The 13,450-nt window shown below is 45.8% G+C and overlaps 3 protein-coding genes across 3 annotated transcripts; 1 reads left to right on the top strand and 2 right to left on the bottom strand.

Moving 5' to 3' along the window:
* Positions 1-183: 183 nt before the first annotated feature.
* PODANS_5_7630 (uncharacterized protein) lies at positions 184-876 on the bottom strand (the record flags this gene model as incomplete). Its single annotated transcript, XM_001904531.1, has 1 exon — positions 184-876. The coding sequence occupies one exon, from the start codon at positions 874-876 to the stop codon at positions 184-186; it is 693 nt and encodes a 230-aa protein (XP_001904566.1).
* A 409-nt stretch (positions 877-1,285) lies between these two features.
* PODANS_5_7620 (uncharacterized protein) lies at positions 1,286-2,277 on the top strand (the record flags this gene model as incomplete). Its single annotated transcript, XM_001904530.1, has 4 exons — positions 1,286-1,832; positions 1,885-2,011; positions 2,068-2,123; positions 2,201-2,277. 4 exons carry the CDS (start codon positions 1,286-1,288, stop codon positions 2,275-2,277), a joined length of 807 nt encoding a protein of 268 aa, XP_001904565.1.
* A 5,066-nt stretch (positions 2,278-7,343) lies between these two features.
* On the bottom strand, positions 7,344-8,351 carry PODANS_5_7610 (uncharacterized protein; the record flags this gene model as incomplete). The annotated part of the gene is made up of 2 exons (XM_001904529.1): positions 7,344-7,571; positions 7,635-8,351. Coding segments are annotated over 2 exons (945 nt in total), but the record flags the coding sequence as incomplete, so codon positions are not given.
* Between the last annotated feature and the right edge of the window lie 5,099 nt (positions 8,352-13,450).

The following is a 13,450-nucleotide window of genomic DNA, read 5'->3' as shown; positions in this document are numbered from 1 at the left end:
ACGTCATGAAACACTGGCTCCAACTTTGATTTTCGAGTTATTTTGACTGAGTTTCACACGATCCATGTTTACGACAACAGTATCTCATCGAGAATTTCTTGACAGCATATGTTTGATTTTGAATTGCCCTGCTGAATTGCTCGTGGTCGACAACCCCCAGCCTGCTAGTCCCCCACTCCCGTCTCAACCCCTCTTTTCATGTCCAGCGAACGTGACCTCCAGGATCTCTTGACGAAGAGTCTCGTCGTCCTCCAGCAAGACAACCTTCACGCCAGCGGCTTCCAACCTCTTGATACCCTGGTTATCTTGAATGAACGTATTTGGCTCGCGAATTCCGACATAAACCACCTTGATCGCGCTCCCAAGTCCCAGAATTCTCTCAACACATGTCCGGTTTCCGCTCAACCGCTCGTTGCAAGGCTCCATGGTCGTATAGAGTACCGTATTGGGCGGAAGGACAGGCGCGATGTCAAAGTCGTGGATTCCATTCTCGTCAGCTACTTTGATGAAGCAGCAATGCTCAGCGTGGGTAGATCCGGGATCGTTTGGTCGGTCGCGGGCCAGTTCCTCCGAGTAACCTGTTGAGAGAACCTGGTTCGCGTCGGCGTCAACCAGAGCAGCCCCTACGCAAAACTTTGAAGGCGAGGGTGGTGAGAGCTTCGCCTGTTCAAGAGCGTACCGCATGTAGGTCTTGTGGTCATGAGGCGCAATTGGCGGGGTAGGTGTCATGATGCAGGTTTTACGGTCGGTGGGTGGTTTTGTCTGCAAGGTTGAGGCGTTGAAACCAACAATGAGCAGCAAACGGATATATTCGAGACAGCCAGTTTCACACCATGCACTAATCCTTTTATAGTGAATCAAGGCGTCCTCAGGCATCTCTGCAGATGTGAGCAACCGCCGCTTTGCTCCTTCATCGCCCCCATCATTATTACCCCGCTCGCCGTTCGAATTGGATCCAGCGGCTATTTGGAAACCTCACCTTCTCGCGCTACTCAAACCAAGCCTTGCAATGAATTATAACGGCGCACCGGGGCTGGAATTCGGAGGAGACAACACAGATCTTGATCCGGCTGTTTTGAGAGGTACCCTTGTACAACATTGCATTATCAGTTGGTTCCGCTAACATCACGATTGGCGAGAACTGCCTGTTGGCTCCAATGTTGTTTCCACCGAGGGCCATGGAGTCAGCTTCTGGGCAAACACCGGACGAATCGATGTCGAGCTGGAGGATGGATCTGAGTTGTCCTTCTTCATCAAAGTCTTGTCTGGCGAGATCGGCTCCAAGATGGTGAAGGTAGAGTTTGAGTCCATGAAGGCAATCCATTCCGTCACCCCTGACTTTGCGCCAAAGCCAATCGCCTATGGACCATATGATTCACTTCCGGACACCTACTTTTTCCTGTGCGAGTTTCGAGAAATGGTCGACGATCAGCTCCCAGAGCCCGAGGAGTTCACCAGAAAACTTGCGACGCTGCATCAGAAGAGCCAGTCCCCGACCGGCAAGTTTGGGTTCCACACCACAACCTACGCCGGGAATCTTCCACAAATGGTGGAGTGGGAAGACAGCTGGGAGGTCTTCTTCGCCAAGAGTCTTCGTCATGCACTGGATCTCGAGATGCAAGCCAAAGGACCAGATCCTGAATTGGATGCTCTAGTACCAATTCTCTTTGAGACTGTCATCCCAAGACTCCTTCGCCCACTTGAGACGGAAGGACGATCTGTCAAGCCCTCGCTTGTCCATGGCGATTTGTGGTACGCTAATTCTGGCGTAGACGTCGAAACAGAGGGTAGCTTGATCTTTGACGCCTGTTGCTTTTATGCACATAACGAGTGTAAGCTAGGTATTCCTATCGATCAGGTGAAAGGTGCTGATAAAGACTATAGATGAATTTGGTCAATGGAAGCCATCATGCAATCGTTTTGACGATAAATACGTCAAGGCATACCATCAACGAGTGAATCGATCAGCACCTGAGGAGGACTATGATGGGCGAATTGATCTTTACAAGCTGCATGTCACCAGAAGGATAGTGTAGGAGATACTTTGTGCTAATGACGCTTTAATAGTAGGTTCAACACACACGTCTCCGCCTTGTTCTTTGATAACCAGACCTTGCGGGACAGTACGTGACAAGCCCTGAATGCACTTGATGCGTTCCACAACATGCAAAGGTCTATTACTTTCCTGACCTCCGTTTAGGGTACTCAGCGACATCAGGGATCTGGTTTCCCGTTACGGGAATCCTGCTCAACAGACCAGGTTATAGACCCAGTTAGGATTTTTGACTTTTGGCTTTTGGGAAATGAATGAGACACTGGAGAACTAGCAGATTTTGGATACTCGTGAATTGGAATAAGAATTGTATCTCTGAGGGTCTTTTGCTTTTTCACTACAGTAACTCAAACGTGCCGTGACAAAGAGACTGACGGGCATCGACAAAGCGATTGTCTGAACTTCTTCCACACCGCTGACCATTCGAGAAAGGATTTCAGCTTCTCTCAACAACCTATAGAAATAACTTTCCTTTAGACTTCACATCAATAGACAGCTCCTCCAAGACACCCAAGAAACCACCAAAATATGACCAGCAACAACCAATTCGCCCCCTCCACCACCACCCCTGACCCCCCAGCAATCAACTTCATTAACCCCACAACCCTCCTCCAATCCCTCCCCACCCTCGTCGAATCCCCCTATCTCTACCGCTCCCTCGGCTTTCACCCCATACTCCCCGGAGATGTCATCGCCTCCCGTCTCCTCGTCCTCAACAAACTAGGCCATGGCCGCAACAGCACAGTCTGGCTCTGCCTCGGCCAAAACGCCCGCCGCCGTCCCTACAAAGCCATCCACATCTTCCACGTCCGCGCCTCCCGCATTCACCACAGGGACACAGTCTTTTTCATCTGGCAAAAGCGTGACGTCCTCGGAATAGGCGAAAGAATCGCCTATGAGAAACTGCGTCTTGCCGTGCCGTTGGATAAATTCCAAATTAATGACAACGGGAGGATGAACGACATTAGGAGCGGGTTGGTTTACCCTGTCTTAGGACCAAGGGTTGATGACGAGGGGTATCTAAGATATCTTGCGGAGAAATCAGGGAGGAGTATCTGGAAGGTGAAGAAGCAGGTTTGTTACATGGTTGCGGATGCGGTCGAGTCGATACACGGGTTGGGGTTGTGTCATGGGGATGCGAGGCCGGAGAATATATTGTTTGAGGTTAGGGGGCTGGGGAGGTTGAGGGTGGAGGAGGTGGGAGGGATTTATAGGGGGTGTCCGAGGGGGTATAACACGGACTGCCGGTTAAGGGGGAAGAAGCTGGGTTTAGAGGGGTGAGGCCGGACTTTTTGGTTTTGAAGGCAGAGTTGGGTTACCAGTTGTTGGATGAGATTCTGGCTGCGAGGCCAGCGGCAAAGAGGAAGAATATTACGGATTACCATACGGAGGATGATGATGATAAGATACCGAAGGCCTATCTCATTGATATGGGCGCCGCCTGGCGGTTCAATGAGTCGAACCTCAAAACCTTGGTACGCTCCTAAGGAGTTCTATGGCCAGCAAATTGCGCCGGGAGGAATGTACTGTCACAGTATATACTGCGCCTGAGGAGATGTGGGGCCACCATTCTGGTTGATCCCTGATGGTTATATTCTGGGCCTGCAGGGCCGTAGTGGTTTTATTCCGTGGTAGCACTTTGTCAATACTACACCATACCATAACATGTACCACCGAGACTTGGCTCAGGATCAGAAGGATGCTCTACTAAAGGAATACACCCCACCTGAGGTGTTATTTGGATGGCGAGACCCAAGCCCTGAAAGCGAAGTCTGGTCGTTGGGGTGCACCATTGTTAAGATAATGCTTGGCATGTTGCCATTTGGTGATGGAGAGGGACAGACGGAATGGAACCCTCAGGAGAAGTTAACCTATGAATGGTTTGCGGGACAACCTGACAAGCTTGACGACAAGGAGGCGATGCTGAAGCAATGGGAAGACCTTTGTAGATCAATCCCAAAAGCTTATCAGGGCAAGCTGAGAACGAACCACCTAACCCCGGATGCCACTCTCCCAACAGGCACTAGTGGCCAAGATGCTGGCTTCCTGAAAGGAGAGATTGTGAATCTTGGCATGAGAAATAGAGAAACCGCACAACTTCATCTCTTGAAAGGGATATTTGTTTGGAACGTTGGCGAAAGACTGAAGGTCACCGAGGTTATGGATCACCCATGGTTCCAGACTCGGAATTTGCGATAACACAAGGCATTTCATTCCTCTCTATCACCCTTCCACTTCATGTGAACTGGGCACTTTAATAGGTACCTTATTCTAACAGTGTATCATACTATACTTCCACTGAAATGGTGAGAAAACACACAAAACAACCACAACACCACAAGTATACCGTCCACAGGTCCCTGAATGAACACACCTTCATGACAGTGACTCGCTCGCAGGCCGCACTTCACGCAGGACAAAGAGAAGACACTATGGGCTTGCAGGCCTCATAATAACCACCGGATTTGTCACACGGTAAAAGCCACCCACCTGCAACCACAACCAACAACACTGTCGATACCACCGCAAGGAGGGGTAACTGCAAGTTGTGAGCGTCTCGTTCAAAGTGAGGCAGACAATCAGAGGCATGGCGGTTATCAAAGGAAGCCCACTGGCCCAGTAGGATATCAAAGGACTTGGCGATGGCCTGAGGCCAACAAAGGCACGGGCCACGCGAGGGAGGATAAAAATACGCGTTTGGAAACACCAAGACTGTATCTTTTCTCCTTCTTTTCGGTATCACAAACTTCGAGGCCATTGAAGATTATTAGCCTGAATTGAACCATGAGTTCCAAGCCCTGATACCCAGCCCTTGTCACAGGATTGGCCTGATCAGAGGGCCAGAATTGCCAGCACGCGTGTAAAGCATAAAATTTAAAGAAATAAGAGTCGATGTCCTGTCTAAAATAAGAATGTTAGAAGCAGACCACTTATATACATGACCCCTGAACCCCCGAATCCTCCGAGAGTCCCACTTCCTCACTCATACCCTTAGGCCTGTGACCGCACCCCGAACCACCACAGTCTAGTTTACGAGGATAAAATGAAGTAATCTAGCCATACTTATATAGATTGTCCTACTCATTGAGAGTATTGCGAAACTTTCTCTTTTGGTAGTGGTTTATTCGCAAACCGTTACATTGCTCTAGATACCTGACTTCTCTCCATCTGATCGGACGGAATCTCATTCGTTCTCAGGCAATGCTATTCATAGCTCCGCGTAAACAGGCTTTGTGAATTACATCCGAGCTATCTACGTACTGTGTACCTGGTTAGCGCTCGCAGTCGTCAGAATTCCATCCAAGCCTTCCTTCATCACCGTTTGCAAGCCCAGTAGGATTCGTGCGAGTCGGTTAAGAGTACCCAGTATGTGTCCGGGTGCGTAGGTACCTTTGGTAATTAATAATGTCAGTTTTTTACCACTATGCTAAATTGTGCTTGATTTGAGAAGATTTAAGACTGAAAGTGTGAGCATGCCTCCCAATGCGCCGCCCGAGTCAAAGGCTGTCTTCATATGTCACAACCCTGGTACAGGACGGTTGTGGGGCCACGGGAATAAGGGGCCAATCGGGAGAACGTATAGGGGAGCCAATCACAGTGAAGGCAGAGTGATCAGTGTGATCAGGGCACTGAGCAGACTGAGCAGAGTGATCAGTGTGATCAGGGCACTGAGCAGACTGAGCAGAGGTGATCAGTGTGATCAGGGCACTGAGCAGACTGAGCCGAGGTGATCAGTGGCCTTGGGAGACTGATCACGGCTTGGCACAAGGACTATATATACGGAGGAACTGGCTGGTGTAGATAGACAGTTCCGCAGTATGCACCCAGACTATCAGTTCGAGGGAAATTCAATGCTGATTCTGGAAGACATACTGCCAAAAATTGAGGAAGATTTCTCTTCCCATTTTTATATTCACTCCCCCCTATCTTCCAATGGCCTCAGGCGCATAAGCGCCAATAGAAAATAAAACTTGAAAATAAAAACGGGGCGACAAAAATAAATTTCGGGATTCTAGTGCCAATGAGGTATACATGGAGAATGCATTCCCAAAATGCATGATAGTTAACTGCCCAATTCTACTCTTTGACTGGGTAGGTACTAACTTTACCAGCCCGTTTTCATCATCGTGCTATACTGCCTTAAGTCACGCCTTTATTGAAGATTCGGCTGGGTTTATTGATCCCTACGGCACAGCGAAACCCCTCAGCCTAGCCTCACCGCGAATTGGACAAATATAAGGTTATTTACTCCCTCGAGCCCAGCTACAGATCCCAGACCCCAGATTCTAGATTCCTGAGGATGTAGATTCCTCTATTATATGATAAAGTGATTCATGCTACCAAACCAAACCAAACGGCGGTTAACTTTACATGGAAAGCTATAAGCTGTTATTATATTTTCGGTTCCGTATTTCTAACATAAGCACATTTATCAATAAGTGGTAAAACTTAATAAATTACTGGATTATTACTCTCTCCCTAGTTCGAACTTTTATATTTCTAGACTTATCGACTCCTTTTACGTTTAATAAAGACGGCGATACTTACTGCGCAATAACGAAAAGCCTATACCCAAAAAGGCCACCAGGGGAACAGCAGCAAGATTTTATACGGACCAATTATATCCCTACGGCAGTTAAACACCTCAATCAATAAGTGTACGACCTCGGTTTAATACTAATCTACTAGGTCCAAATCTCTATAATAAGCTAGCCGGAGCGCGTAGTAACGCTACGCCTCCTTCGAACCACTGCTAAGGACAATTGCCATTACCATAAGCTTATTTTACGTTATCGACTTATCTATCGTTTTGGAAGAAGCTATATACTATGATATTGCTACTTAAACGGGGGATATATATCGTTTTTATAGGATTGAAAATGTAAGAATTATTTATTTTATAAATATATTTAGTCCCCTATACCCCTTTAGTGGTAAACGAGAAAAAAAAATATAAGAGAGAAAGAAGCCGAAGGTTAAAATATTAAATATTTCGAGAGAATGAGAATATTATAATACGTCCTGAGTAATAGCCAAGAACTATTTTGCGCCCTTGCACGGTAAAAGCACGTGCAGGGCATTCTGGTGGTAACTATAATACGTTTTTATTATTGTAAGTAATTTAGCGGTAGTTTTATCTTAAACTATACGAATAACATACCGGACTACTTAGCTGATTTGGACTTTCTATAGTAGCCGTAGCTATTTGGATACGCCCGATATTCGTATTAATATAAGCGTTAGTATAGTCGAACGATAGATAGGTAGTAGTTAAACCAATATTTAACGTCTATATGTAGGTTCCCGATACCGTATCCCAGATCTTGATGGTCTTGTCGAGCGAGCCCGATGCCACGCGCTGGCCGTCCGGCGAGAACGCGACCGACCAGACCGAGTCGCTATGGCCCTCTAACGTCTGTGTGCAGGTTCCCGATGCCGTATCCCAGATCTTGATGGTCATGTCGTGCGAGCCCGATGCCATGCGCTGGCCGTCCGGCGAGAATGCGACCGACTGGACCTAGTCGCCATGGCCCTCTAACGTCTGTGTGCAGGTTCCCGATGCCGTATCCCAGATCTTGACGGTCTTGTCGTGCGAGCCCGATGCCACGCGCTGGCCGTCCGGCGAGAACGCGACCGACTGGACCCAGTCGCCATGGCCCTCTAACGTCTGTGTGCAGGTTCCCGATGCCGTATCCCAGATCTTGATGGTCATGTCGAGCGAGCCCGATGCCACGCGCTGGCCGTCCGGCGAGAACGCGACCGACCAGACCGAGTCGCCATGGCCCTCTAACGTCTGTGTGCAGGTTCCCGATGCCGTATCCCAGATCTTGACGGTCATGTCGTGCGAGCCCGATGCCACGCGCTGGCCGTCCGGCGAGAACGCGACCGACTGGACCCAGTCGCCATGGCCCTCTAACGTCTGTGTGCAGGTTCCCGATGCCGTATCCCAGATCTTGATGGTCTTGTCGACCGAGCCCGATGCCACGCGCTGGCCGTCCGGCGAGAACGCGACCGACTGGACCGAGTCGCCATGGCCCTCTAACGTCTGTGTGCAGGTTCCCGATGCCGTATCCCAGATCTTGATGGTCATGTCGAGCGAGCCCGATGCCACGCGCTGGCCGTCCGGCGAGAACGCGACCGACTGGACCCAGTCGCCATGGCCCTCTAACGTCTGTGTGTAGGTTCCCGATACCGTATCCCAGATCTTGACGGTCTTGTCGAGCGAGCCCGATACCACGCGCTGGCCGTCCGGCGAGAACGCGACCGACCAGACCGAGTCGCCATGGCCCTCTAACGTCTATATGCAGGCATTCCATTACATTTCTATAACTAGTCTCGTACTAAGCTATCCAGGCTTTTCTTCTTTAAAGATTTTCTTTACTAAGCTGCTACTTGGTATAAATATAAGGGCTAATATATATGCTTAAAGAGGGGCTTGCTCTATTATTTATTTGTAGGCTAGAGTAAACTGTTGTATATCGCGAATAAAGTTTATTAATTGCCCTCGATTCTCGCGTTCCTGTAGTAATTTAGTTTAGTTTTCTAATATTTAATAGTTCGGTGCTTACTAGTAAGCCCTTAAGCCGCCCTATAGTAATAACTCTACCCGACATTATACGGAGAAGACTTAGAGCTTTAAGCTAATAAAGGTAGTTCCGACGTAGAAACCTATTAATGGACTCGACCTTATTGCGGGTAGGGTTACATTCACTTAAATAGTCAATCCAATATATATACGAATATCGCGCTGGAGCTAGCGGATCTAGATTAGGCTACTTAACTTAGTCGATAGGGAATCTAGAAGCGCTAAGGCCGTAAATATCACGACGTAGTATATTAACTAAAACTCGTAGCGATCGTAAGAAGATAGAGCGGTATATATATTATATCCCGGAAGGGAAGATTTCCCTAAATACCTTTTAGACCAAAAAATCTTTAATAAACTAATAAACGAATGTAATAGTATAATCTCGGAGCGTTAGAAAAGAGCCACAAAGCCCTACGATTTTTACTAGAACTTCGCGACTACCAAAGCATCGAGGAAATATATCTACTAAAAAGGGTAATTTATTTAACGTAATTGGCCAACGTATAACCGAGACGACGGCCAATATATTTTTACAGAGTTTAAAGTTTCTTAAACTACAGATCTAACTTATTATCCGCTCGTAAAAGGCATCTAGTCCGGGCGGAAACGCCGTTAGCATTTCTTTAACTTCCCATCCCGAGATACTAGCAAGTTCCTAGCAAACTAAAGCTACCTAAAGGAAAGTACCGTATACGTTCGACGACAAGTGGGCCCGGATAGCGTCTCGCGTATCGTTATCGTACTAGTTTTATTTCGCTAATAAATCGACTTTAAACTAAATATAATTAGTAATAGCCGTAGATATAGATTCTTCGTTTAACTTAAAACATAGTCTTACTTTTTATATCGTATCGAGAAGATCCTTTTCGATATTCGGTTAGTTGCGACTAGATACGATCCACTTAATATTCGAGTATATTAATAACGTTTTAGTAATAAAGTTAAGGAGTCGGCTTAAATCTCCGGTATATTCGTCGAGCGTATTAATAACTAGGTAGGTGCTTTATAGGTACGGATCCTCGAGAATGCTAGTAAAAATCTTTAATAGCGCCTCCTAGGTATTTATATCCTCGAAAAGTTACTTCCCTGCCTAATCGTACCTTTACTATACGTGCGAAATAAGTAATAGCTGGTGCCTAATAAGAAGGAATATTAGGCCGCGAAGGACAGCCGTAGCGTTATTTATATGCGCATTAGTAGCCTAGCAGAAGAAGAATAAAATAATTATAGTATTAGGGATCGACTTTATTAACTCGTTAATAATTTTATAGAGTAATATTATTTTGCCCTTACCGGGGTTACCCTTAATTTATAGTAGCCGGCTGTCTTGGTTATAGCGTTATTATTTAAAATCGTCGTTATCGAGGACCTAGTAGTACGAGCCTATTAGAAGGCCGCCTTTAGCTTACTCGATACGGCTCTTATCGTTATACGGATCGGTTATTCGGAGACTTTATATATAGGCATAGTCCTAGGGATCCGTTATATACTAGCTAATCTTCTAAAGAACGTTTAATTATTATCGAGAAACTTTGATATATTCCTGCACCTTAATAAATAAACTGTAAAAGGCTATACGTAATTCCTTTACTTTCTTAGTAAAATCCCTTAATACCTAAAGACGGCTAGTAAATATAATTGTTTTAAACCTCGAAACTAGCGCTACGTCGGTATCTTTAATATACTATAGCTTTTAATCCTAGCCGTCGTAGTTGATAGCTCCTCGGAAAATATTCTTGGTTTAAGTGCGGTAGAACCGAATAACGCTTTGTACTTGAAAGTTAATAATAAGTTTATATAAGTTAATAAAACGTTTAGTAAGGTCGTCCTTTAAGTCGGGCTTCGTGTTTTAAGGTAATAATAATAATTTTATTACGGCGAAGTAACGTATTTATAACGTAACGTAAGTAAACCTATCCCGGTTCGCTTCTTTAGCGGCAGCGGGGTTCTTTAGGAGGGGGAGTACGAGGGATACGCCTGCTATAACGATAGAGGCGTATAGTAGGTCCTTTATAGCGTCCTTAATATGGCCCTCGACCCACTCCATAGCTCCGGCGACCTTTACCACGACATCCTGGAGGATAATCTCGTATCCCAGTAGTATTATACTAACCTTCTTATTTTCTATATACTTTAAACTAAGTTCCGTTATTTCTTTTAGCTTCTTTCGGCGTGCGATCGGATCGTTCTAGGGGACTTAATTCGCAATCTTAATATCTTTCGTCTAGTTCGATATTAATTGGGATATAGATAGGACTATATTCTCCTAAATTAGCGCGAGCGAAATAGTTTAAGCCGGGTTAAAGGTATACCTTTAATAAGTACCCTAAATAAAAGCTATTTATACTCAGTGACTCGATCGGGCTTTTCTTCCTTAAGAGCATCGTAGGCTCTATCCCAAAGAGAGATATACGTAACTAAGTTTTCTCCGATCTCTACTGCTTGGCTATCTATTGCCGTTTGAGGTGCCCTTGCGGCCTAATCGCTGGTGTTGTTTAGAACGGGTAATATTTTATTTAAAGGGGTAAGCGGTATTACTGGAGCGGGGGTTTGAGGGGCATTTATTGTCGATTGCGGGAGTAAAGGGGTTACTGTGGTCAATGAAGCGGCTTGCTTAGGGCGAAGAACGGAAACTAGAGCCTGTTAGTAAGGGAAGGAGGGTTCACCGCTGATCCGTACCTTCTAATGAATTCGCTGAGGCGATGCTGCTATGTATTTCCGGACCGTCCTGTACCTTCGACTTCTCCCAACTCTCTTTTTTCTATCTGAATAATCCAAACCTCTTCCTTAGACTGTTAGCTATGACCTTCTCGTGCACTCTCGATTAGGGACGTATCTGTCGTAGTTGTGTCAAAGATAGTTGACGAGATCGACGATGGATTTTCTGAGCGGTTGCCGCGGAGTTGAAGCCCAACGATATGATGTGGCTGGCTCACGCGCCAATAGAAACTTCCCAAAACGTTTTGAGGCCGCCATCTGCAGGCAGAACTCTGGAAGGCATCCTCGATAATCGATACATAAGCAACGACATGAAATCACTTCTAATCTCCCTTGCGATCGTCTTAAATAGGCTCCTCAGGAAAGACACCTTAAGATACGCAGTTGGAATATGTAAAAAGGTAAGCGCAGTCATACCAAGGCCACCAAGTCCGTCAGAAAAGGATTTGCTGTGCGGGGCCGAAAGGGAAGCGTAGTGGCCCGTGCCGTGGCGTCCCTGAAACAAATGCAGGGGTCACTCTCTAATATCATCGCTGGATGGTCAGTTCTGAACAATCTACCGCAACGTTCGTGGTACGATCTATAAAGTATTCCTAAAATGGGTGAGCACGGTCCCAACTAACTGAGCAATACTTTATTATTATTCCTACTCCCTTCTACCCTAAAAGAGTGTGCCATGTTACGACCTTGAACACGGGCAGACGCAGACACAATAAACGAGCCAATAAGAAAGAGGTATCACGATAAGGAGATCCGTGTAGGTGACCAATTAGAAGGGAACCGATGGACCGATAGGTAGAGGTCGGTCCAACGGTCCACAACAACCAATTACAAGGGGACCGATGGGCTGACAAGATAAGAACGGTTCAACGGTCTAGGAGAGACTGAGGTCTATATATACGGAGAAACTGGCTGGTTGTAGACAGTTCTGTAGTATGCAATTCACATCGTGAGTTCTAGGACCAAGCACTTACGAGAGACAATTGGTGATCTTTGTTGTGTACCTTTTGGCTACACTTCATGAACCGTTATTCAGAAGCAGCCTTCAACCAGTATCCCTTTCAGAGGTTCTGATCAGGGGTTCGTCACACCCCGGCTAGTGTGGGTGTGTGGGTTGGTAGCTCCATATGCTATAACGTATTTGATAAGCGAGCGGATCGGACAAGCGAGTGGATCGATTTCGTACGCGATATAGCTCTCTACCTGCAACATCGATTTCCTCCACCATACTAAGATATCTTCGATTCTAGTTAAAGCAAAAGTTATTCTTACACTCGAAGCCCTTAAAAATAACCTTAAGCTAAGCCTCAAAGCTACAGCGAGGCTTTATTCTGTGCCTTATACTACCCTCTATCGCCGGCGCGCTGGTAAGCCTGCACGACGCGATATTCTAGCTAATTTACGTAATTTAACGGATTTAGAGGAGAAGACGATAGTTTAATACGTTTTTAAGCTATTTACACGCGCATTTCTACCTAAATTAAGTAGCGTAGAAGATATAGCTAACTAATTACTACGTATACGTAATACGCTCCCTATTAGTTAACGTTAAATATATAATTTCGTTAAACGCTAATTATAGTTCCGTACTGTCACGGTTCTGGAAGACAGTGGGGCCACAACGGACCAATCAGGACTGGACCGCGCAATCGAGCGGGGCTTACGGTCCAGGTAGGTAAACGGACTAATTAAATAGGGACCGGGGACCGCGGCGGAGCTCACGGTCCACGGTCTAGTATCGGCTAATCAAGAGAGGACCGAGGACCGTCTATAAGTTAATGGTCCACGGTCCTAAGGTCTATATATACGGAGGAACTAGCCGGTATAAATAGATAGTTCCGTAGTATATAATTTAAGTTTATATTTACGGTATTTAATATTTATATTAAAATATTTTATTATATATTATTTAGTTATACCGAATTAAGATTATTTAGAAATTACTTTTAATTAATATCCCTTTTAGAGGTTCTGGATAGAGGTTCGTTATACGTTATATACTTACTTTAACTTTATTATAAATAAATTAAAGGTATTAAAATAACGCTATAGCCAGAAACATTAGTATTTAAGGGGGCTCGACCTAACCT

This window comes from Podospora anserina, chromosome 5 (assembly GCF_000226545.1).
Source record: "Podospora anserina S mat+ genomic DNA chromosome 5, supercontig 9".
Classification (NCBI taxonomy): domain Eukaryota; kingdom Fungi; phylum Ascomycota; class Sordariomycetes; order Sordariales; family Podosporaceae; genus Podospora; species Podospora anserina.
The sequence above is the reverse complement of the archived record's forward strand: the minus strand, read 5'-3'. Positions and strand labels throughout refer to the sequence as shown.